Below are 23,694 nucleotides of genomic sequence, written 5' to 3'. Positions count from 1 at the left end.
CCCTGTTTGATTCGGCCGGGATCTCCTAATTTTGGAGAGGTGATATCTCGGTGTAACCCTGTGAGAACGTATTATACTCAATGTATAACAAGATTTTTGTTTGTTGAAACCACCATCCTTTAAGATAATATAGACCTTTCTAATTGGGCATATTTAATTTATGGTTAATCCACATAAACACACACACACAAATGAAGCTAAAGAGTAATGCTTACTTTGAAGGCAACATAGTAATCCTCTATCAAAAAAGAACTTTGTTTAGTGTCTTGCTTTTATGAATTTTACAAATAACTCAAGGTGGCGAAAATATCTAACACATCTTCCTTTTCCTACTTTCCCACAACAACAACCCTGTGAGGTGTGGTGGGCTGAGAGAATGACTGACCCAAAGTTAACCAACTGGCTTTCATCACTGTTCTGCAATGTTACATCTTAGCGTTACAGACTGAGTTTGCACAAAACAGCATAAAATAATCGCCTTGATGAGGGGATCATATTAACCACAATCATAGCATCCCCACAATATGCCTGGAATTCAGTTGTGCCCCTATTCTGCCCAGCTGTATGTGTGGCACTGTAAAATATTTGGCAGTTTTCCTGGTTGAAATTCCCATCTCATCCAACATCATAAATTGCAGGAAAAGTTGCCACCTGTCACCAAAAAGAATATAGTGCTTGTATAAATCAACTGCTCTGTCCAGTTTTTTTGCCAAAGGATTATTTGTCAATGTTGGAAGAAACATCCTTCTAGGTTCTGCTCCAAGTGGGGAAACAGACACTGGAAACATGGAGACTGCTTGGAAAGATGGTTTAATGGTGGACAGGATCACATGGCTTGAGTTCCTGAACAGAAAAGGGCAGATACAGTAAATCCTCGGGTTTTTATGCTCTCTCTGGCTCTGCATTTCTTGGGGTTCCGAAAGAGTATCCTGATTGGTTGTCAGACTCCCAGGGGGTGGGGGCCTTGCTGGCTGATGGTCACATGTGCTTCCCAGGTCACATGTGGTGAGTTTCTGCTGCTATTGTGTAGAGGGCTAATCCTATCTTTGGCAATTCCTACTATGGCTCTGCCTGAAGGAGGCAGATCTTTGTTATGTAGAATAGACTGGCCCAGGCCTTAATGGCCCATTGACAAAGGGTGGGGGCAGGAAGGTGGGAGCTGCTTTGTCTGTAAAATGTGCTTCTCATATTTCTCATACAGGGAAATATAATATTCTGCCTTTTTCATATTTCCCAAAACATTTCACTCCTCCAGGAAAGGGGTGGGTGCCAACTTCCTACATCAACTAACCACTATACAAGAACAAAGAATTGCTTGTTTTCTGTTTCTTAGCTAATGGTTAACTAATGATTGTCTAGATTTCCGTAGTCCAGATACAGTGTTGATAAATAGTTTCAATGCGTATGAGAAAAAAGATGTCAAGGTGTGGAGAACTGTCATATTGTAAGAAGTTAGCACCCACCCCTTTCCTAGAAGAATGAAATATTTTGGGAAATATTAAAAAGGCAGAATATTATGTTTCCCTGGATGAGAAATGGAGAAGCATGTTTTAAAGACAAAGCAGCTCCCACCTTCCTGCCCCCACCCTTTTGTTAATGGGCCAGATGCAGAAACTCAATCTTTGTCAATGGACCTCATCTGCAAGACAATGGGACCCATCTAGGACAAAAACTCACCACATGGCACCTGGGAAGATTACATCAGCCAGCAGGCTAGCTAAAACCCCCACCCCCTGGAAGTCTGACAACCAATCAGGATACTCTTTCTGGGCCACAGGAAGTTCAAAGTCAGAGAGAGCATAAAACCCGGAGACTCCACTGTATCTGCCCTTTTCTGTTCAGGAACTCAAGCCATGTGATCCTGTCCACCATTAAACCATCTTTCCAAGCAGTCTCCATGTTTCCAGTGTCTTTTTCCCCACTTGGAGCTCAACCCAGAGGATATTTCTTCCAACAGTATTTTTACTATTATACAAGCAAGCATAGGTCAATAGGTTGATATTTCCTTTAAAAAAAATAAAGTGGCTGTAGAAGCTAGGATTCCAGCCTCACTTTGAGCCAAAACAACAAAAAGCAAAACTCTACCATAGTACTGTTGCCAATATTAGAAGTCACTTTACTTTATTTCGTGATTTGGTCTACATAGTGTGGCTGACAGCAATTTTTCAAATCAGATTTTGCCTTACATATCCCTCCTTATACATGAGAATTAGGTGTCTGCCTAAGTCAATTGTGTATAATTTGATCTTGTTTTGACCTTAAGTCATGATTTCTGCTTCAATAACAGATCTGACTTATTTCAGTCAAGGTTGTCTTCCTCACTCTTCACAAGTACTTGGACCCCATTCTGCTTTGGCAATAGAAACTCTGTGCATTGAAATTCAGGGAAATGGGGTAAAGAATGTTTTCTCTGAGGCCAGTTACTGGCAGAAGTCTCATGTATCTGGAGCTGCTAGTTTTCTGATCTTATGTGTGGGATTGGTGAATGGTTACCAAGGAAGACATTTGTCACAACTTCTCTCTGCTTACTTCTTTTCCCTTTGGTTCTTCTGCCATCCATAGCAACAAAAACAGGGGAAAAGAAGAATACAGAGGTGAAAATGGCAGGAAAAATTGAATTACGAGAAAAGGGAAAAAAAACCCTAAAGGAAAAAAATTAAAAAACAAAAATAAAATCCTATAAGCAGCTGGGCAAATCTCAAAAAATCCATCTAAATTCTGATGGTTCGTTTAGGGAAATATAGCTGGATCTCACACTATTACCAATTACCGTACTTTTCAGAGTATAAGACACACTTTTTCTCCCCCTAAAAGAGGGTGGAAATGTTGGTGCATCTTATATACCAAATACAGCCATTTTTGGCCTCCCGAAGCCCCGCCCCGCACGTCCCGTTTTGTGCAAAAACAGGCCCGTTTTTCACATAAACAGGGCGCGCAGAGGCTTTGGGAGGCCTGTTGAGTACTCCTGTGGGCTGGGGAGGGCAAAAACTTTTTTTTCTTGCTTACCTCTTCAAAATCTTGGTGCGTCTTATAGTCCAAAAAATATGGTATATAACTTTAATTTTTGCAACATTATGATTCAATCTTTAAACAATTAATACATTTCTATTATTTTTGTTATTGTTTTAATTGTTGTGAGCTACCAAGTCACACGCATGAAACGGGGAGCAATAAAAATTAATTAACTAAATATTGTCTGGTTTTTCAGATTTCATTCTGTAAACAGCTGATTCAAAGAATGATAGCTGATAGATTTTGTTAAGACATTAGGCATCTGGGATGTAAATTTTCAGAATTGACATTTTAGACCATAAGGGAGGAAATTTAGAAATTTAAAAAATGTAGAAATTTAATTAGTGAATATCTAAGGTTTATTTTTTGTTATGAGATTTCAAAATATCTGAACTTTGAGAAAAGTAGGAGGGGGAAAAATGTTTTTAGGTTTGAATGTTTAATATTTGTTAATGGTTTTAAAACTCTTAGAGTTATTGGATTACATGCTACTTTGAGTCTATAAAAAGGGAGGTTGATGAAATTGTAAAAGGGGAGTTAAGGGGTCTTGGGAGTTATTAAATCTTGCAGTTAGCTAGTTTATTTTAGCGAATGTTTGGTGAAATCTATGCCCTGTTTTTGTTCTGGGAAGTCGGGGGTGGGGGGTGGTGAGGAGGGGTTGAAGATTGAGTTTACCAAGGATTGATTTTTTTTTCTCTTTTTCTTGATGATAGTTTGAATGATTGTTTATATTGTATACTTGTTTGATCAGAAAATAAAAACTTTTTATTAAAAAAAAAAGAAACTATTTAATATTCTTTAAAAACTGAAGCTCTGGATTGGGCAATATATAAAATTTATATTCTCTATTTCAAATGTTTATCTTATATGGTACTCCAACTCAATCCATATGATTAGTTTGTTGTGTTGTGCAGATTGAGAAATATTTAATCAAATCACTATAAAAAGCATTGAGAACACTTCTTTTTCATGGGCCCATATGAAATTGCATTACAATAATTTTTATATACTACTTTGAAAGTATAGCGATTATTATAGTACATGAGGTACTTTTTAGTTTAGAGGTTTCTTATTTTGCCTTTTATCTAATTATAATATATTGTTTCATTTATTTTATTCTACAAAAGTCCTGCTGTTATAACTGCATAATTTAAGTATTACTACTATTTACCTGAAAATATTTTTCTCCAAAATTGAATTTCAAAATATAAGACTAATCTTTGGGACAATAAGGTAATACAGGAGATTTCTTCCTAATCTTCTGACAAAAGACACTTAAGTTAAATGCTGGTCAATTTCAAATAAATACAGTACTGGAGCACTTCATAATTTCCATCTCCATTGAAAGCTACACTATCAGCTTGGTTATACAAACAGAAGTCTGTTAACAGAAGTAAATATTGACGCGAAACTACAAGGTATAAATTCCTGCTTGCTTAAGAATCACTACCAGCGCCTAAAAGCGACACTGCCTTTGCAAATCAGATTCCGGTGCATTTCTTCTCTTCTCTCGATTTGCTAGTTACATAAGGCTTATTTTAACGACTCCTTTCCTCGTATCTTCTAGCCGCTGGGCTACTATTAATGTTACTTTAAATGTGTGCGACCCATTTTTGTCCGTGACGCCATTCACGGGCGCCAGGGAGAGGCTGGCTTCAGGCCGATCTAGCTGCGCCTCCTGTTCGGGAAGAAGGACGTGGTTGTTGGGGATTATGGCTCCTGCTGCTGTCGTCTCTGCTGGGCTACCTCCTGAGATCCAATTTGCTCAGAGGTTGGCCTCGAACGAGAAACGGATTCGGGATCGAGCGCTGAAAAAGCTACGTGGCTACATGACGCTCAGGACCCAGAGTCTAGAGGGTAAGGTTGGAGAAGCACGTGGGACAAAACTTCGTGTCAGGCCAGCGGTGAAGACGAAAATACACGTGTTTGTTATTGATAAATACGGGAAGGACCATCTCCAAAGCGTTTGGAGCAAAAGATGCATTAATATGATGTTTATATGAATAACAAGTGACATACCTACTACCTTTTAACGGCTAATATGACAAATGGATATTTGTATGATTGCACAGTTCTACATAGTTCTCTGCTAATTGTTGGCAGATTTTTGGCAGATGGACATTTGTATGATTGCACTTAATTATACATAATTCTTGGCTGATGTGGGTATTTTCCATCACCTAAGCAGTTGCAGGGCAAGTTTCAATTTACTTTTTTAAAATAATTTCCTTTTGTGCTATAGGTTGCTTCAGTCAAGAAGAATTGTTAAAAATATGGAAAGGATTATTTTACTGTATGTGGATGCAGGATAAACCTCTCTTGCAGGTATGTTATATGGAGTTGGAAAAGATCACAGTGATCATTTAGTCCAGGGGTTCTTAATTGGCAGGCCCACAACCCTTTGAGGGTCCATGGATAGATTCCACAATGTCTGTGAATTTATATGGGGGAAAACAATTTTATTTTCATATATATTGTGATATTACATGTTTTTTTAATATTTGAGCATTGTATTTGAGCATAATTGATCTCCATAGATTTCACCAGACTCAGAGGCACAAAATTTTTTTATGTAATCCATGGCACAAAAAGATTAAGAACTTTTGATCTAGTCCAATCCCCTTTGGTGTATAAGAAAGCTAATTATTTTAAAGTTAAATATTCCATGAGACATGACTATCCAGTTTTTTGAAAGCCTTAAGAGATGGATACTCCACAGTTCTATAGATTGATTAATTCATTATACATTCAGTACAGATCTTACAATAGGAAGAATTCTCTTATACTTAGACAAAAGAGCATAGACATATATCCATTACCTATCCCAGTTTCTGTGAAATGGAAAACTTACCTTTTGCTTATCTGAATCTTGATATGTAGTTTTCTTTTCTTCAGGCTGAACATCCCTAGTTCTTTCAATCTGTCCTCACAGGCATGTCATCAAGTTCCTGTATAACTTTTGTTGCCCTCCTCTGAATCTGTTGTAATCTCTCAATGTCCTTCTAGAAATATGATGTTTAGAATCATACATGCTACTCAGATGTCGTGTTACCAGTGCAAAAGTCAAGGGGGATAAGGACTTCATTTCACTGCTTCTAGAGATTGCTTTACATTATTGGTTTATACCTTTTTCTCAATTCAGCATGTGTTATGTATTTTTTATTTACTAAATTGAAAAGGTAGTTCTCAACTTAAAACCATTTGTTTAGTGACTGTTCAGAGTTACAAAAGGCACAAAAAAGATGTCTTATGACCATTTTTCACACTTACAACCATTGCAGCATTGTCCTGGTCATGTGATCAAAATTTGGATGCTTAGTAACTGGCAAGTATTTATTTCTGTTATAGTATCCTGGGAACATGTGAGCAGTCAGAATGCATACAAGTAGCCTGTTTTATTTGTTCTTTTATCTTTCCAGGTATAACTGGAAAGCAATTTCTCTTGGTTATTCCCATTTAGAATTTCTGAGGTTTTTTTTCAAATACATGGTCATGAAATTTACTTTTAAAGCTGTGCTGTATGGTACTATTTTTTATTATTTTTGGAAACCAGGGAGAAAAAAGAAGTCAATAAATCTTAGTTGCATTATAGAGGTAGTCCTCAATTTACCACCACAATTGGGACCAGACTTTCCATCATAAATTGTTGCAGTTGTAAATTGAATCATCCTGTGACTACTGAATTTTTCAACCATTCTAACGATGGCCATAAATCAAGTTACACAATTGTAAGTGCAAGTCCATCTTAACTAATGGTGTTTTTGCCACTTTTTATCAGAAACCAGCAAAAACTTGTCAAAAATTGTGATGACATGTCACATGACCATGGGACACTGCACTTGGTCATAAATGTGAGCTGGTTGCCAAGCGTCTGAATTATAATCACACGATCACAAGAGCAGAGTGATGGTCGTAAATTCAAATTTAGATTGTAATTGACTTTGGAGGCTTTGTAATTAAACAATGGCTGTAAATCAAGGAATACCTGTAAAACCTTTTTGTTCAATTTTTTTACAGCTATCTTAATGCAGGATACTGCATAATATATGCTCATCTATTAGTCATTTATAAATGTGAGGGAAGTATGTATTCATTGGTATTCATAATAATTTACTTGCATTCTATGCTACCTACTCCATGGAATTCCAGGCAGCAATAATATTGATGGGCTCAATAAATAGGTATTTTGACTATTATCCGAACATTTTCATTTCACTTCCACGGACTGAAATAGACAGAATTTTTTGTCAAAACATTGAATACATACTTGAGATAGTATTCTTCTTGAGACATGATAAACTTGTCAGCTTTTCCAGACCTATTATTTTTCCGTTTTGTTTAGGCAGCAGTTCTTATCATCCTAGTTAGCATAGCTAGTGCCAATTTGGAAAGGCCCTCTGCAGTTGAATCATGAAAATATGGTTCATAAATTTAAGCCATTATATTCATTTTTGTTTTTGTTCTTAAACATGATTTTCTAACTATTTGTATAATAAATTATTTATTGATTCTGTTCTGATTGCCAGTTTTTAAAGTAAATAACAGTAAGTAAAAGTAAATAATAAAGACAGGCTATCTGGATGCATTGTGCGGGCCACGGGAAAGCTGAGAGTCGGTGGGTTGCCGTGAGACGCTCAACTTCACGTATCAGCTGCAGCCTGTGCGGTCCGTCCAGTTTGCCTGCCTCGCGCCTCTGCCTTAGTCTGCTGCTTGGACAGGAAATCAATGCACCTGCGCTACACGGGCTGCGAAACTCCAGAGTGCACCAACCAAGGGACCAGCGGGCTGCTACCAGATGCCGTCAGTCCCTGTGTGCTTGCTGCCTCTTGTGTGCGCACTGGGGGAAGGGTGCCCAGCCAGGCTGATCACCCTGAAATTGTGTTTCTCTGAAAATAAGCCCTAGTGCTTATTTTGGAGCCCAAAAGAATATAAAACTGGGTCTTATTTTTGGGGAAACACGGTAGGAAATCTCTGCATGTTCTACCTTCAGTGTTAGGTTGTCTTTGTATTTAACTATGACAGAAGAGCTTAATCAAGCTCAAATTGTATTGGTGCTTATACCCATCATCAGTTTTCTATATTTAGGGAAGGTCTGATAGCAAGGTCAGCTTTCTGAGAGGGGAATTTCCTGAATATTATACTGATAGGAATCTACTTTTGTGATATTATTACTAAACAAAATTCTACATTTCCAGGAGGAGTTGTCAAATAATATATCACAACTAATCCATTTATTCGAGAATATGGATACTCGTAAGTGTCTTTATTTTTATTTCTTTTATGTTTGGGGGCTTGTAGCCAAGGCTTTGTGTTGCAGATAGAAATAATGCAAGGAAGAATAAATTATGGAGCCAGAAGTTTATTTCTTGGAGATTTATCAGAATCCTTAAACAGCAACAGCAGCAAATATATTTCTAGGACATACCATTCTGGAGCAGAGTACAGTATAGCAAGCTAGTATTTACTACAGGCCAGTATATTAGTATTAATACGAAGGATTAAATGGCAACCAAGTTTAGATTCTTTATAGCTTAATGGTCTAGAAAGAGGTAGCAAAAACCCCAAATTTGGATGTTTTTAAAAAGGGCTTAAATATTTTTAGACAAAACTATTAACTGCTGCAAATCATAACTTTATAAGGATGCATCTCTGAACACAAACTGCTGTGAAATATAGTTAGGAGGATTCTGTTGTGCTTTTATTCTCCCTCTGTGTACTTTACTACCCACAGGGACCTGATTAACTGTTGTGGAGGTGGAATAGTAATCTGGACAGGCCTTTGGTGTAATGTTCTCTGAGAACAGGTGAAGAGAGAATACATAAAGGTTGGGTTGCCTATTCTCAGCTTTGGCACTATCTATGCCAAGATTTCAGCTCAGGTGGATGAACCGTAAGAGAATTCAGTGTTTAAGGTCTCACACACACACACACACACACACACACACACACACACACACACACAAAGCAGGCTATAGATACCCAGCACTTTAGTTCCTTTGGTGTATCTGTTGCTGGGATTCTTAAAAGATTAATTTATCATTTATGAAAGGTGACTGAAAATGTTGTAGAAGAAAATATGGAATTTAAACATATTTATTATTTCAAAACAGGACATTTGTTCATTCAGACTTTCTGGCAAACACTGAATCGTGAATGGAATGGATTAGACCGATTGCGTCTAGATAAATTTTACATGGTAAAGTTAAATTCTTCTTCCCTTTTTAAAAGTTCCTTGAAAAAAAGAGAATCAGAATCAGAATAGAGCTGGAAGGGACCTTGGAGGTCTTCTAGTCCAACCCTCTATCAAGCAGAAGACCCTATACCATTTCAGATAGGTGGCTGGCCAGTCTTCTTAAAACCTCCAATATATCCAGAGATATATTGTTCCACAACAAAAGATTCACTTTGAGAAATTGGATTGATAATAAAACAAATTAAACAAATTAAAATCAATTTAAAATGCATTTTCTCATTTAAGTGTGCTATTGCCATATGTTTATATTCTTATAAACTTTCTAAACAAAAGTACAACTTACTTTGAAAAGAATTTCTAAATGATAGCACAGGTCGTTAATTTTAATCCAGATTTCAGTTCCCTTTATTTACTTGAATAATTAATGTACAATGCATACAGGAGTAATGTAACTGGTTGTTGGGTTTTTAGTATTTTATTATTTAGTGAAATTATGTTTAGATTTTATTATTTATTATTGATATTCCAAATATTTCTATTATGAATATTAATGCATTCATAATGTTAATGTAGTATAAACAATTATGAGTCTTTGGTAGGTTCTATGATATAAAAATAGAAAAATATTCATGCCCTGTTATACAATTAAATTATTAATACTTTAGTCAAAACTAAGAAAAAAAATTATGTAAACTAGCATACACAATTAAAATTTCTATATAATCCTTCAAATAGGATTCCTAGTTCTTAAATGCTTGTTCAGATACAGCAAGAGATATGAGTTATTTGAACTATTACAGGTAGACCTGGAGTTATGATAGCTAATTCAGTGACCATTATTACAATGGTACTGAATGAGGGGGACTTACAACCGTCCACACCATTATGGCTGTTTCAGTATCCCCAAGGTCACATAATTGCAATCTGGATGCTCAGGCACTTGACTCGAGATTATGACATTGCAGCAAACTACAGTCACAATTGCCTTTTTTGACCTTATCTACAGCTTCCCACAAAAAAATCAGCAGGGAAGCTGGCAGCGAAGATCATAAGTTGCTCCTGCCACTTTTTATCCCAAGCACCCCACTATGGAATATGAGATTTCAAGAACTTCATACTCTGTAGCACCTCCCATGCTCCATTGCATGCACATACCTTCTGCCAGCTCACTCGTGCTCCCTGGTACCTCTTGTTAGCCCATCTGTGTTCCCTAGTGCCTACTCTTGGCACTTGCAAACTCCCATGTGCTCCTTGCCCAAGACTGAGGCCTATTGTTTTGTAAATAACAAGTTATTTACAAAAGTCATGGTAATGGGAAGTCTGTTGTTGTTTTCTAAACAAATGTTTAATTTGATTCATAATGTTCATATGACTGCTGTGCAGCTCTGCTTTTTGGAGATAATAGGAATTATAGTGCAATATATCTAGAAGGTGCCAGATTTGAGAAAATTGGCCTAGTCAATTTCATAGATTTTAGTGATACTTAGGAAATAGAAGTGTTATAAAACATGCTATCTAGAGCCCTATGCTATATCTCAACCTCCATATCATTAGTCAATTTAGCAGCTGGCAAAAATACTTATTTGAGGGAATGGATTTGTTTAACAACCATGTGATTGCTTAATAACCACTTGGTTTACTTAACAACCATGATGGCTAATTTTATGGCTGTCATAAAAGCAGTTATAAAGTCAAGTCAAGTCACATGATGACCGACTTAATCACTGCAACAAGTTATGACCAAGAGTCTGGGCTCAGTTGTGGCCATTAAGTGAGGACTACCTGTACCTCTTTTCCCATTGTAAAAATGCTGTCCTGTATTCAGTGAATGAACAAGACATTGGACTTGTTTTTCTCACTCCTGCTTTCTCACTTATGGACCACAACCAAGACCTTTATTCCACTCAGAAACAGTGGATGCACAGAAATCCACTGTGCATTCAGCCAACATAGCACTGGGTCATAACGTGTGAACATACAGGGGTAGAATTTAGCTTAAAATGTGTACAGAACATCCCTGTTTTGTTCAAGTTCTTTAAATACATTGAGTGCTGTCCTATAAACTTAATAACACGGTTGGAAAAATTGTATGCATCTTTTTTTTTCTAACCTAGTTGATCCGCATGATGCTGAGACAGTCCTTTGAAGTTCTGAAAAGAAATGAATGGAATGAAAGGTAGGCCATATCTGTTGTTTGTATAGTATGCCTGTCTTTTGTGCTTTTGATTTTTCTCATTATAAATACCTCACCATCATGTTTGTAAATCATGCTTTATGGTGCACCTAGTTTTGTAAATCAGATCGTGTCTTAGCGTGATGGATATATGCATTGATTTCTGTGAGATCAATATTTACCTGCTTAACTACCAAACATAGCATTTCATCTATTAAAAATGATGTCGACATGACATTTTTTTTAACTGAGTGTTCTATGAACATCAATAATCTGCTCATTGATTTAATCTCATCTGATCTACAGGTAGTCTTCGGCTTATAATCATTTCAGTGACCATTCAAAATTGTAATGGTGCTGACTTTGAGTATAGATTGTACAATCTATACTCAAAGTTATGACCACTACATCTCCCTCAAAGTCACATGATGAAAATTTGACAGCTTGACAATCTGCTTGCTCTTACAACTGACCACAGGGGCACTACAACTGCCCCCACCAGCTACCTTTCCCCTCATTCTGTCCTTCTGGGTGCCTTGGGGCTGCTTCCCACCCAGCTGAGTCCCCACAGGCTTTCGGCCTACTTTCTGCACCATTGGGTCTCACCGCCTAGGTCCTTCTCCCTGCCTTGTCATGTCTTGCTACACTTACCTCTTCCAATGATTGCCTTTCCAAAAGATAGCCCAACCAATGGTTTCCAGGGACCATGTGTGAACTGGGGAAGTGCTGCCATCCTGGACTTGGGTGCCATTTGTGGAATCTCTCAGAAGGATGCAATTTTCCACATTGGCACCCACTTCCAGAATGGTTCAAGAAAGGCTGCATATTCACATCAGCTGGGTGCTCTTTTGGAAAGCTGATCTTCAAAGAGGTAAGTGGAGGAAAGTATGATAGGGCAGTGAGGAGGCCCTAAACTGGGACTCAAAAGCGTGGGAAGTGGGCCTGAGGCCTGTGAGAACCCAGCCAGGTAAGAAGCAGACCTAGGTTCTGTGGGGATCTAGGCAGGTGAAAAGCTTTACAAAGAGCACCTTGGGGTGGGGGAGGCCCTGGGAGCACAGGCCATATGTGAATTGCCGAAGTGCTGCTGTGGGCGCATGGTCCTGAAATAGAATGCAGGCCTGCGCCAGGTCCCAGGACCTCCCCCACCCCGAGGTGCCCTGTATTCCCCTTAATGACCACAATGGGAAGAGCTGAGATTTCAATTGTTAAGTGAGGGTGGTGGGTCATAACATCCACTTGCTTAACATCCACTATGACTTAAGTATCAAAATTTTGGGCTCAATTGTGGTTGTAAGTCAAGGACAACTATATATAACTCCTCCCATTACTCTATATCAGAGAAGACACAAAACTGAAACCAAGCTGGGAAGTTGCATTGTACCATTAAAATATACAACTGCATATGTTTATAAAATACAGTAGCTTTTCAATTTTAATTACAACACAGATACTACTAAGTGAAATTGTGATACAAGATGTAGGATCGCCTTTTAAAATGAAGTTATAAAATCAGGTCTCCTCAGCTAACTATTTTTTAAAAAAGTTTATACTGGTGAGAGATTTGGACCCTGTTTCTGTGTCAGGGACGTGCACTTCTCTTTTCTTGTTCCTATATTATGTGGAGATGAAACCATTTGGTCCATGCTTTGCCAAATGTATTTAGGTGAGCACTTTTTGGATCTGACAAAAGATTTATGATGTAATGCAGCTGAATAGAATAAATGCCACTAACATTTTTTTTACATTTCTTCCCAGTTTAATTGAACAGTTTCTGAACATGTTAATAATGGAAGTTATGCATCCAGACAGCCATGCTCCCATTGGTATTAAATTGCATTTCATTGATATCTATCTGGAAGAACTGGCTAATGTTGGAGCTAAAGAGGTCAGTAGCAAATTGCATGATATTTAGACTTCTCTATGCTGCCCCAACACCTGAAAAGCATCAGGTTAGGAGAAGATTATTATACTTTACTTCTTTATAAAATGTGTTAAAATCAGTGGTGTCAAGTTTTTACTGTGTGATGCGTTAAAGCTCAGTTTATTTTATTTTGTGAACAATACCTTGGTTTCCAATTAGTATTATATATATGAAAGGACTAAAAGCAAATAAGCGTACAAACAGAAAATGCAAAAAGAAACAAATGTGAAAAAGAAGTGTGAAAAAAGTTAACTTTACCCATTAATCCCAGTATGCAAAAAAACATTTTAATAGCTTGTCACCCTCCCTAAATATAACATAGTCTCTTTTCCCTATTGTTTATCTTTTAAGTCAAAAAATACAAATCCATAGGCTTCACCAAACAAATCCTGTCAGCAAAAGGTGTTCACCGAAGTGTGACAATGCTCTGTTTTCTATGACTGTAATACTATACAATATTTTAGTTTAAATTTCAAGAGTTGGCTTATCTGAAGCTATACATAACAATATTTAAAATGTATATTTTCTGTATTATAGAGTTATACTATTAATTTAACCAGTATCTTTATTTTGGAACATCTTATGCCAATAATCAATATTTTCTCTTTGCTGATAGTGCTTTGCCCTTTCTGTCTATTATATATAAATAATAAACTGCAGTTGTGCATGGAGCGAAGGTAATAGAAATGTCTTGACCATTTTTTCTGCTTTTGACTGTTTATATTAGAAGTAGTACACAGTCATTGCAATATTGATTATATCAGTGCCACTAACTGCTGAAATAACTATTGTATAAGAATTGCTCAAAATTCTGAAAGCATTTCAGTTGATTATGTAATCATTCCAAATAAACTCTACCTTTTCTCATTTTTTCTTTTTTACTTCTGGAATAAGTTATTTCAGTTTCAGGTAGCTCTTGGATTTTAGATAATGATTTTAGAAGTGACTGATAAAGATTATGTTGAACTAATTTTTGTATTTTATCTTTACAGCTTACAGCAGGCCAGAACATTAAGTTTATTGAACCATTCTGCAAAATCATTGCCAGGACCAAGGAGTATGTTCAAATTTTGACAATATTTATGTTAATCTACTGTTTTAAAAATAGTAAATAAAAATCTGAATGGAGGTGCAGAACAAAGGAAAAGCTACTGTGAAGGATAGCAACATGCTGACTATGAGAAATATTTTTTTAAAATGCCTGAAAGTAAAAGTATGTGTAACTATAGCAACAACATTTCTATGTAGCCATTATAGAAATGATTGTTCTTGATCCTCCTACATACCTTGGAAAATTAGAGAACTATAATCATGCGATTGTCTGTTTTTCCTTTCTTATTTTCTGAATGACTCAGAACTTGTTTAAGAGTTAGGCTACAAAGAAGTTGTATTAATCACATTCTCTAAATATATTCTCTCCTTTCCCCCCCCCCCATCTTTTAACTGTTCAGTCATCTTATGCTGCAAGCCATAATCTGTGGCATCTTTGAAAGCATTGTGGATCAGTCCCCATTTGCCATAGAAGATTTAATGAAAGAACTAAAAACTGGCAGTGATGTTGACAGTTCCTCAGAAGACGAAAAATGGAGTGACAGAGAAGATACAGAAATGGCCAGAGGTGAGAATCTCATTTCTCTGATACTTGCTTTGGAAAATTCTAGAAAAATTCTTCCAGTGTTTTCTTCACAGAGATTTCTTTTAGCACAAAAACTTCTGTGAATCCAGTTCATTTAGTAGGAAATTGAAATTAGAGAAATCCATTATTGTAAAAAATATTTCCTGACACATTTGTTTTCTAAGCAAAATTTAAAGTTTTGCTTTGTCTTCTAGCAAGCCTCTGTTCAGTATTTATAAAAGACTGTGTTCTCTTTTATTTCCTCCAGCTCCTATCATTGATTTCAGATTTACCATCTCTGCTAAAAACGTTACTTATAGGCTATGTTCAGTGTTAAAGGAGAGTTTTTTTTTCTCATATATCAGGACTTCTCCTTATTTCCTCAAATTACATACTCAGATGCTCTCTAAAGGCCCTCTAACAGATTTGGTCATACGGTGACAAGACTTCACAAGATAAATCATGTAATCTTTTTATTGGAGATACTCAGCTTCATTGGCTAAATGAAGGCAGGAAATATTTTCCCCATGATCAGCTGAGTGAGTGGGACTGTAATGGATAGGGCCATCCATTCGATCTCTGACACCTCATTTTTGTTTTTTCTTCATAATATAGGCAGGGGGTTGTCAAACAAACAGCCTCCAAATTCAGAGGCACATGCTAATATTTCAGAAGATATAGATGTTAACATTGGACCTGTTCTTCAGGTAGGCTCCACCTTTATCAAACAATACTAGTTTTAGAACTCTAGTTACTGAAATTATGGGAGTTGTGGGACCAGATTGGGGAAGGCTAATGCAGGGTTTGAAAGCTTCTGATTTAAAACTGATAAATTGCACTGGCTACTTTATTTTCAACACCTGAAAATTAAATCAAGCTATCCGTTTTTTCCCCAATGCAATATTGGGAGGGGGGAGAGGGGTGCCATCTATAAGTTGTATGTACTTCAAGTTCTGAGGAACATCAGATGCCATTTGAGCAATTCAGCATGTATTGGCTCATAAAAAGTGATGATCCAAGTCTTCCTGAACTGCGCCTTTATATCTTACTGTGATTTTTTAAAGAGGATACTTAATGGTTCATCAAACTGGGTGAGGACATAGTAGGAATTTGTGTGGATTTAGACTGGTGAGAAATAAATAAAATAAATAAATAAAAAAAGAAAAGAATGGTGTTATGATACTAACATTTTAGCATTTTTGAATGATACGATTGGTAAAACCGATCTAAATTTCTTTCTTTCTTTCTTTGACAGTTTGATTATGCAGCAATTGCCAGCACAATCTTTGAGTTGAGCAGCAGAAAAAACACGCCTGCTTTTAACAGAAAGCGCCTCTACAAATTGGTTAAAAAGTATGTTTCCTGAAATTCTTATGATTTCCCTGGGTAATCTTTTTTCTCTTAACATTTAAGTCTTTTTTTAAAACTCATTTTTCCACATCAATAAATACAGTACTTTCTGTTATGGAAGGTTTGCAGATGAGTAAAACAATATAATTTTTTTCACTTCTCTTTCCAGATTTCAAGATCTTGCAGAAGGTAAGACTTCATCATTTTGTTCAAGCCTTTGAAAAAGCATAGCTTGAGTAGAAAATAGACACTAGGGTTGAATGTATTGTCCTTTGAAGGAATAATCATGATTTTCCACATCAATGCTTAAGTGAAAGTAAAGTATCTTGAGTTATTTTCTAATTCTGATGGCTTTGTGGTCATGTCCATGTAGTGATCTTGGGAACAATATGGACGTATTTGCCATTTCATTTTCTGAGATAATTTTGGAATTCTCAGACAACTCTAGGGTTTCCTGGTCTCCCAGTCATGCACAAACTAAATCTGATCTTTCCTAGCTTCTTTCAAGTTCAGGCAATATACTGGTACCTGAACTGGATTTACATTATCACCTAAATCAGATTAAAATACTCTTTACAACTGGAATTTGAGAACCTTTTCTCCCCTTCATGAAAAGCCAAATAGTCATTACGGTTGCTGGAGTCACTGCCAAAAATATGTGGGGCCAGGCCCTTTTCCCTCCACTCTTCCTTACTATTAGACTTCTGTAAGATGAAAATAACTGGCAGTCTATTGTTGTATTGTATTATAAAATACAAGTAGTACATTTTATTGTTTGCGTGCAGAGATATTTACTGTATTTTTCAGAATATAAGATGCACCAAGATTTCGAAGAGGCCCCCAGGAGCACTCTGCAGGCCTCCCAAACTCTCTGGGAGGGCACCCAAACCCTCTGCACATCCCATTTTTGTGAAAGGCCCATCTTTGGCCTCCTGAACCCCCCACGTGTCCCATTTTTGCCCTTCCTAGCCCTCAGGAGCACTCTGCAGACCTCTCAAACCCTCTGCATGTCCTGTTTTTGCGAAAAATAGGCCCATTTTTGGCCTCCTCAACCCCCCATGTGTCCCATTTTTGCTCCTACCCAGGAGCACTCTGCAGGCGTCCCAAACCCTCTGTGCATCACATTTTGCAAAAAATGGGACACGCAGTGGGGGTTTTGGGAGGCCAAAAATGGCCGTATTCGCTCTATAAGACGCACTGATATTTCCACCCTTTTTAGGGGGGAAAAAGTGCGTCTTATACTCCGAAAAGTACAGTATATAGTATTGACTGCAGACTATTAACATTCTGATAATTTAGATAACGTATACTTTTTTTTTCTTTATCTTTATCTTTAAAGGCTCTTTGCAATTAAGCCTGGGGTGCTGATTACCTACCATTGATTTCAATTTTGCTCCTTCCCTTCTTATTCAAGTAAATGCTTTATTTGCTATAAAATATTCATGATAGAATACATGCATGAGTTTAAAAAACTCATGGATGTTAATGTGGGTGAAGAATCTTTCCAAGAATATTTGGCTTATGGCAGTTATTCCAATGTCCTATTCAGGGAGTTTCCCTCAAGATGATTTCCCTGAAGATGTCTCTACAGATGAGGATGATGATACCTTCAGCAGGAGGAAATTGAAAAGAAAATCTGGCAAACCCTTAGATAAAGCTCAGTTGGGGAAAAAAGGTAGGAAAAAAAATCTATTTGTTTCCTGATCACACGAAACAATTATTTTTAATTACAGTTTGTTGAATCAGCCATAGAGGTCTGGTTTGTACATACCGTGTTTCTCTGAAAATAAGCCCTAGCCTGATTTTTTTAGGTGGGCCTAATATAAGCCCTACCCCAAAAATAAGCCTGGGAGATGGGCGTGGCCAGCACAAGAGGCGACGAACGCATAGGAGCAGCAGGGGTAGCCTGCTGTCCCCTGGGTGAAGCGCAGAAAAGTCCAAGCTTGGAGGCAGAGGCGGGGGAGATAGGGGGAGATAGGTGATCCAGATGTGCTGCACGGCTGCCAGGCTCGCAGGAGGCTTGCGCAGTGGCACCGGCAGCAGGGGGAGACAGGTGATCCTGATGCCCCACGTGGGTGCCTGCTGATGGGCGCAGGCAAGCTGAGAGACGGTGGAATGGAGTGGGCGGCGCAATGGGATTGCCTGCCTCCCCCCCATGCCTCTGGCTCTGCTGGGCACTCTTCACCCAGAGGGAGACAAAATTTCATCTGCTTGCAAATGGGGTGCTTTGAAATGAGTTGATCACTCCATTTCAAAGCATCCCATTTGCAAGGAGACAAAGCTTTGTCTTCCTCTGGGCGAAAAGTGTTTGGGCGCCTAAAGGGTCTTTTGCTTTATTTTCAGGGAAACACGGTAACACTAAAGCATGATCAGTGGGTCTGCCAACTATACTAAACCAAAAATGAATCATATTATGGTTCAGCATTAGACATAAAACAATTTCGTATAGGCTGCTGGTATAATTATTTTCATGGAAGGAAACCCTATTGAACTAAGTATGATTTGGTAACAAGCAGGCAGTAATAACTTTATTGTCAATAATAATATTTTGTATTAAATTTAACTGAGTGCCCTCAGAAGACAGCAGAAATGGTTTTGCTATTCAACTGTAAGTATTGACTGAAAACCACAGAGCTGTGTGGATAGGCCTAGAGCTTTTCTATAAGTATAAAGAGTTCAGATGTGAAAGTAATTCATTGTAATGATCATAATCATCCACAACTGCCAATCCTTGCTAACACAACATGCTACTTATTAAAAGCATAACATTTGCCATGGAGGGTTCAAAGGTTCTTTCTCATCTTTTCCCCAAATGGTTAAACAAACTATCTGAAAATACTTAAAGTGGGAATTAATGGCAGGATTAATCATGGCTTTTATAATTAGATATATTTTTCTTTTCATTTAAAAGTAGAGTTGTTGTACCAACTTGTCACGAGAGATGCTATTCAGCATAATATCACTTAATTTTTCTTGACAGAAAACAATCAAACGCAAAAGAATGATAATGAGGAAGAAGAGGCCAACACAGGGCTACAAAAAAAGAGGAAGAAGAGAAAGAGAAAATCCTGTCAGAAAGCTGGTACTTGTATGCTCTCTAGAAATAATGAGAATAGACCAGTCACTGTTGAAACCAAGACACCAGATCCAGCCAACAAATCCTCAGATATCAGAAAACGGCAGAAGTCTTCAAGTACAGAGAACAATGAAGTTGCTTCGGTGATTCCCATTGAAGGACTTGGTGATGATTCTTCCTTAAAGTCACTGACATGTTTAGCCAATGGCATAAAGAAGCCTTCTGCACACAAAAATGAGAGCCTGCCAAAAGTTCCTATAAAAATTGTGTGTCAGAATGGACAGAATTATGACAGTGAAGAGGACCCTAGTTATTATACTACAGGAGGCCACACTGGTAAAATTATGAAGAGGCAGCAGAAATCAAAGCTAGGAATCACTGGAAAGCTTTTGTCTGAAGAGAATGTTAATCTGCCAGAGAAAAAATGCCTTGTAGAGACAGAACCTATTGTGCTCCAGAAAGTCAAGTTGAAGAGAAAAAAAATGTTGGGGAATTTGGGGAGGATTATATGCTCCAAACAGAAAGCAATTGGCTTGAAAATACAAAGAAAAAGCAAGAAAGCCCCAAATTCCACAGAAAGAAATGAACTTGAAAACAAGAAGAGGAAGAATGAAGTAGGTGGATATACTCTGTTGAATTTTTCAAACTAAATCATTTTCTAAATTTCTTAATTCATTTTCTGAAATCGAAAAGGGCATTCTTACTCTAGTGCAGTTGGTTAGTGATAAAGGTTAGAGTGCAGTACTGCAGGCTACTTCTGCTGCCTGCCTGCTGCTTGCAATTTGGCAGTTCAAATCTCACCAGGCTCAAGGTTGACTCAACCTTCCATCCTTCCGAGGTGGGTAAAATGAGGACCCAGATAGTTGGGGCAATATGCTGACTCTGTAAACCGCTTAGAGAGGGCTGTAAAGTGGTATATAAGTCCAAGTGCTATTGCTATTGCTATCAATATAATGCTATAATTTCACAATTTTAATTTAAAATTCTATATTAACCTTAGGCTAATCAATTGGCTAACTGAAAGGAAAATTTTTATATAAGTCTAACATCAGCCCTACTAAGGCATGTTTCTGAACCACATGAGAGTTAAAAGAAAATAAACAGACAATGTAACATGATTCTGCCCAACATTTATTCTTCTATTTAGCTGAACACTTTTAAATATCTCCTGCAAGCTTCATCTGGTGTGTACAAAGGTCTAAAGGAAGAACAAACATTTAGGGATATTGAGAATGTATGTGTATGCCCCCCCCCATTTATTTTTAGATAACTTCCTTATCAGGGCTACATTTAAGCCTTTCATTTGTTAAGCAAATGTGAATGGTTGGAGAAATAAGGGGGTGGGTGGGGAATTAAAAATAACATTTTAAATTGAACAATTTTTGCATGCCCTTAAATATAAATTATTTTATTTGGAAATCCTAAATAAAATTGTTTTGTTTGGAAAAAGAACATCATTTTGCTCTTTTCAAAATATTTATTTTGTATTCTTTAACTTCCCTGAAACAGACTATGCATGTTATTTCTTAGGCCTGGTTCTCATGGAAAGACATTCAGGTAGCTATTGGCAGATTTATAAATCTCTCAACTTGGATTTAATGTGGCTGTACAAAAACAAAGTGGGGGTCGAGGGATGGAATGAACATATGTGCTATTTGTATTATTGACTATGTTATGCATATTTTCTGTTCTTTTTCTTCTTGCAGGAAGCTGGTGGTATTGCTCTTCCAATAAAGAAAACAAAGGCAAAGGTGGAGAATGATTTTGTGAAGTTTGAAAAGACAACTTTACCAAAGCCAGCATTCTTTAGAAAAGCTAAAAGAAGCATTACCACCATGCCGGTATGATAACCTTTCTATAGTTTTTATCTTGAGAATGTTTAGAATAATAGTTTGAGTCCCTTTTAAACAATGGCATTTTTCAAGATAGAATTGTGATGAATCACTGCGTAGGAGACCTTGTTCTAGATTGCTTGCTTAGTCTCAATTCTGAGACTAAATATGCAATTCTACAAACTTCCTGCTTTTAGAATGGCTTTTGCAATCTTATCTGTGGGCCATCTGGCCACTTGCAGGACATTGGCAAATTGGATGATGATGTATGTTGGCTGATGCTTTCTAACTATTATGATTTGGTTCAATATTCTAATAAGGATATTGAAAAATACTTTAAGCAATAAAGATTTAATTGGCCCAGGAAAACAACTATATTTGTCTTTTAGTTAAGCAAACTACAATCTTCCAGCTCCAAAAAGGTTACCTTTGGATTGAATAAGAATATGACTGCTGGTAAGACATTTTCTTTCTTGCTTGAAAGGCCTGTGTTATTATATCATTTGTGTGATAAACTGAATGTTAAAAGTTTTTTTGCTGGCCAAAGATTTAACTTCATTTGAATTATTACATAAGCATTGGTGTTGTTAAAATGGCAGTAATGCATGTATTTTGCTAGCATATTTTGCTCTGCTGAGATCCCCATCTATTTTCAAGTAACGTGAAAAATAAATTGGTTTAAAAATAATTTTAAACATTAAACCATGTCTGCATTCTGAAGGTCTTATGAATGAATGCTTATATAAAAAACCATCTAGAAGGATGTAGTTTTTCTCCCTTCACTTACACATAAGTACTTTACATGCCTAGTAATAGAATAACACAAGACATGTAATGTTTTTCTTTCTAATCTTTTGCTTTACAGAATTTAAGAAGACAGACAAAAGTATCTTAGTCAGTCCAGAGGGAGTCTCCCGGGTAGCTTTCAATCCTAAACAAAAACCACCCCATGGGGTCCTGAAGTCTTCCTCTAGCTCTTTGATGGAAATCCCTCAAATAAAGAAGTCTCTTATAACTCCAGCTAAGAGGAGACCAACTGCTATGGATTTTTTCTAAGCCCAATAAAATGGAAGAGAATTTCGGAAATGTTCTGATCATTTCAACATCCAGCTATTTTTGGTATAATTTTCAGAATCTTATTTTCCCAGCTAATACGATACTATATATATGGTTTCGATTATGTGGCCTCTGGTTCTTCAAAAAGCACCTCTTTAGCTGCAGATTAGAACTGCTTTGTATATGTTGTTAGCAATATATATATATGATATGATATATATATCGACTGACCTCAGGTTTGAAAATCAGTTTTTTTAAAAACAAGTTATCTGATGAATATTTTTATAAAGCTTTATTTGAAGCTGCTTTTTGATGTACTCTTTATTATTTTAATCTTAAATGGGCTCTGTTGTTTTCTACCCTGTTTCATTTTCCCCCTCATGCCTTCCATCTTTCTAACACTTTGGGTTAAAATAACAGTATTTATTGAAAACAAGTTTTTCAAAGGGAAAAAATCTTATAGTATACATTAAAACTATTACTATTCAAGCACATGGTGCACTTTGCATATAGTGCTTAAGCATGTGTGGTAATATTCTTAGCAATTTGAGAATTGCTCCTCTGTTCATAAAATGTGTGTGTTCTAATATGATGACCCTCAGTCAATTTTGTGACTAAAATTCCAAGCCAGCGTGATCCATATACTTATGTGGAAGATACTGTATATTTTCCCCTAATAAAAAATGCATGTTTATGCAGTTTGCCTTCACAAACATATTCAATCAAGGCATTGTTCTTCCTCTATTAAAATGAACTAAATTATATTATAACTTTTGCAGAAGCCTCTGTGCCTTTTGATTACAGGGTAAGGATGGTTAAATGGCTATCTGAATTAAAAAGGGGATGGGGTGGGATTCACTATATCTAAAGTTCTGCTGATGCCAGCAGGATGCAAATAGTATTTTGCTGGGAATCTTTCTCCCATCTTCAGAGTTCCTGTCTTGTTAATTTGCAATACATGGAAACAAATAGTTTTATTGATTAGATTCATTGTAATTTGGGATCAAGCTGAGGAATAGAAAGGTTTGAGTTCCCGCTGTTAGAACCGTGCCACCAATTATCTTAGATAAATGGTAAAACTTTTTTTTTTTTTTTTTGTGCTGCTGCTGGTATTGAAGTTTCAAGGATAGATTTTTTCCCCCCTTCCTTCTCCATCTTTACAGAATGATTCAAAAAGTTTATATAAAGTTTGGGATAACTTCCCAGGAACCAGTGTCTTCAGTACGTAATATGCTGATGTCACCATGCCTCTCTTCATTTTTTTTAAAATTAATTTTATTAAATATACAATTTAAAAACATTAGACTTGGTGCGACTTGTCTGATACATACTTTTCTAGCACTTTTTCTTTCATGTATATTACAATATAATATCATGCATATTCCATATATACTTTTTGTACATTCAATCACACTTCAGTTACATACATATTCCCTTCGCACCTATTCAAATCCAATTTATTCCTA

General features: G+C 36.8%; 1 protein-coding gene across 2 annotated transcripts; it reads left to right on the top strand.

Annotated features, from left to right (window-relative positions):
* Positions 1-4,671: 4,671 nt before the first annotated feature.
* RRP1B (ribosomal RNA processing 1B) lies at positions 4,672-22,941 on the top strand. Of its 2 annotated transcripts, XM_070943476.1 has the most exons (16): positions 4,672-4,869; positions 5,255-5,337; positions 8,208-8,265; positions 9,123-9,208; positions 11,320-11,381; positions 13,134-13,263; positions 14,292-14,356; positions 14,751-14,917; positions 15,530-15,621; positions 16,170-16,267; positions 16,434-16,453; positions 17,814-17,939; positions 19,245-19,954; positions 21,047-21,181; positions 21,562-21,628; positions 22,038-22,941. In XM_070943476.1, the coding sequence occupies exons 1-16, from the start codon at positions 4,725-4,727 to the stop codon at positions 22,226-22,228; spliced, it is 2,235 nt and encodes a 744-aa protein (XP_070799577.1). In that variant the 5' UTR covers positions 4,672-4,724; the 3' UTR covers positions 22,229-22,941. The 2 variants fall into 2 exon arrangements, with proteins under 2 accessions (XP_070799577.1, XP_070799578.1); XM_070943477.1 differs by lacking the exon at positions 21,562-21,628 and having other exon boundaries at positions 22,038-22,160.
* Positions 22,942-23,694: the final 753 nt, after the last annotated feature.

This window comes from Pituophis catenifer, unplaced genomic scaffold, assembly GCF_029215685.1.
Source record: "Pituophis catenifer annectens isolate HBS135680 unplaced genomic scaffold, rPitCat1.0.hap2 SCAF_4, whole genome shotgun sequence".
In the NCBI taxonomy this organism is placed as follows: domain Eukaryota; kingdom Metazoa; phylum Chordata; class Lepidosauria; order Squamata; family Colubridae; genus Pituophis; species Pituophis catenifer.
Note: the sequence above shows the minus strand (reverse complement) of the source record. Positions and strands in the feature narration are given on the sequence as shown.

What these genes read in the sequence shown, in the direction of transcription:
- RRP1B (XM_070943476.1), top strand. Translation starts at nt 4,725, where the DNA reads ATGGCTCCTGCTGCTGTCGTCTCTGCTGGGCTACCTCCTGAGATCCAA. An exon ending in ATTCGAGAATATGGATACTC is followed by an intron (nt 8,266 to 9,122) that starts GTAAGTGTCTTT and finishes ATTTCAAAACAG; the next exon opens with GACATTTGTTCATTCAGACT. An exon ending in CTAATGTTGGAGCTAAAGAG is followed by an intron (nt 13,264 to 14,291) that starts GTCAGTAGCAAA and finishes TTATCTTTACAG; the next exon opens with CTTACAGCAGGCCAGAACAT.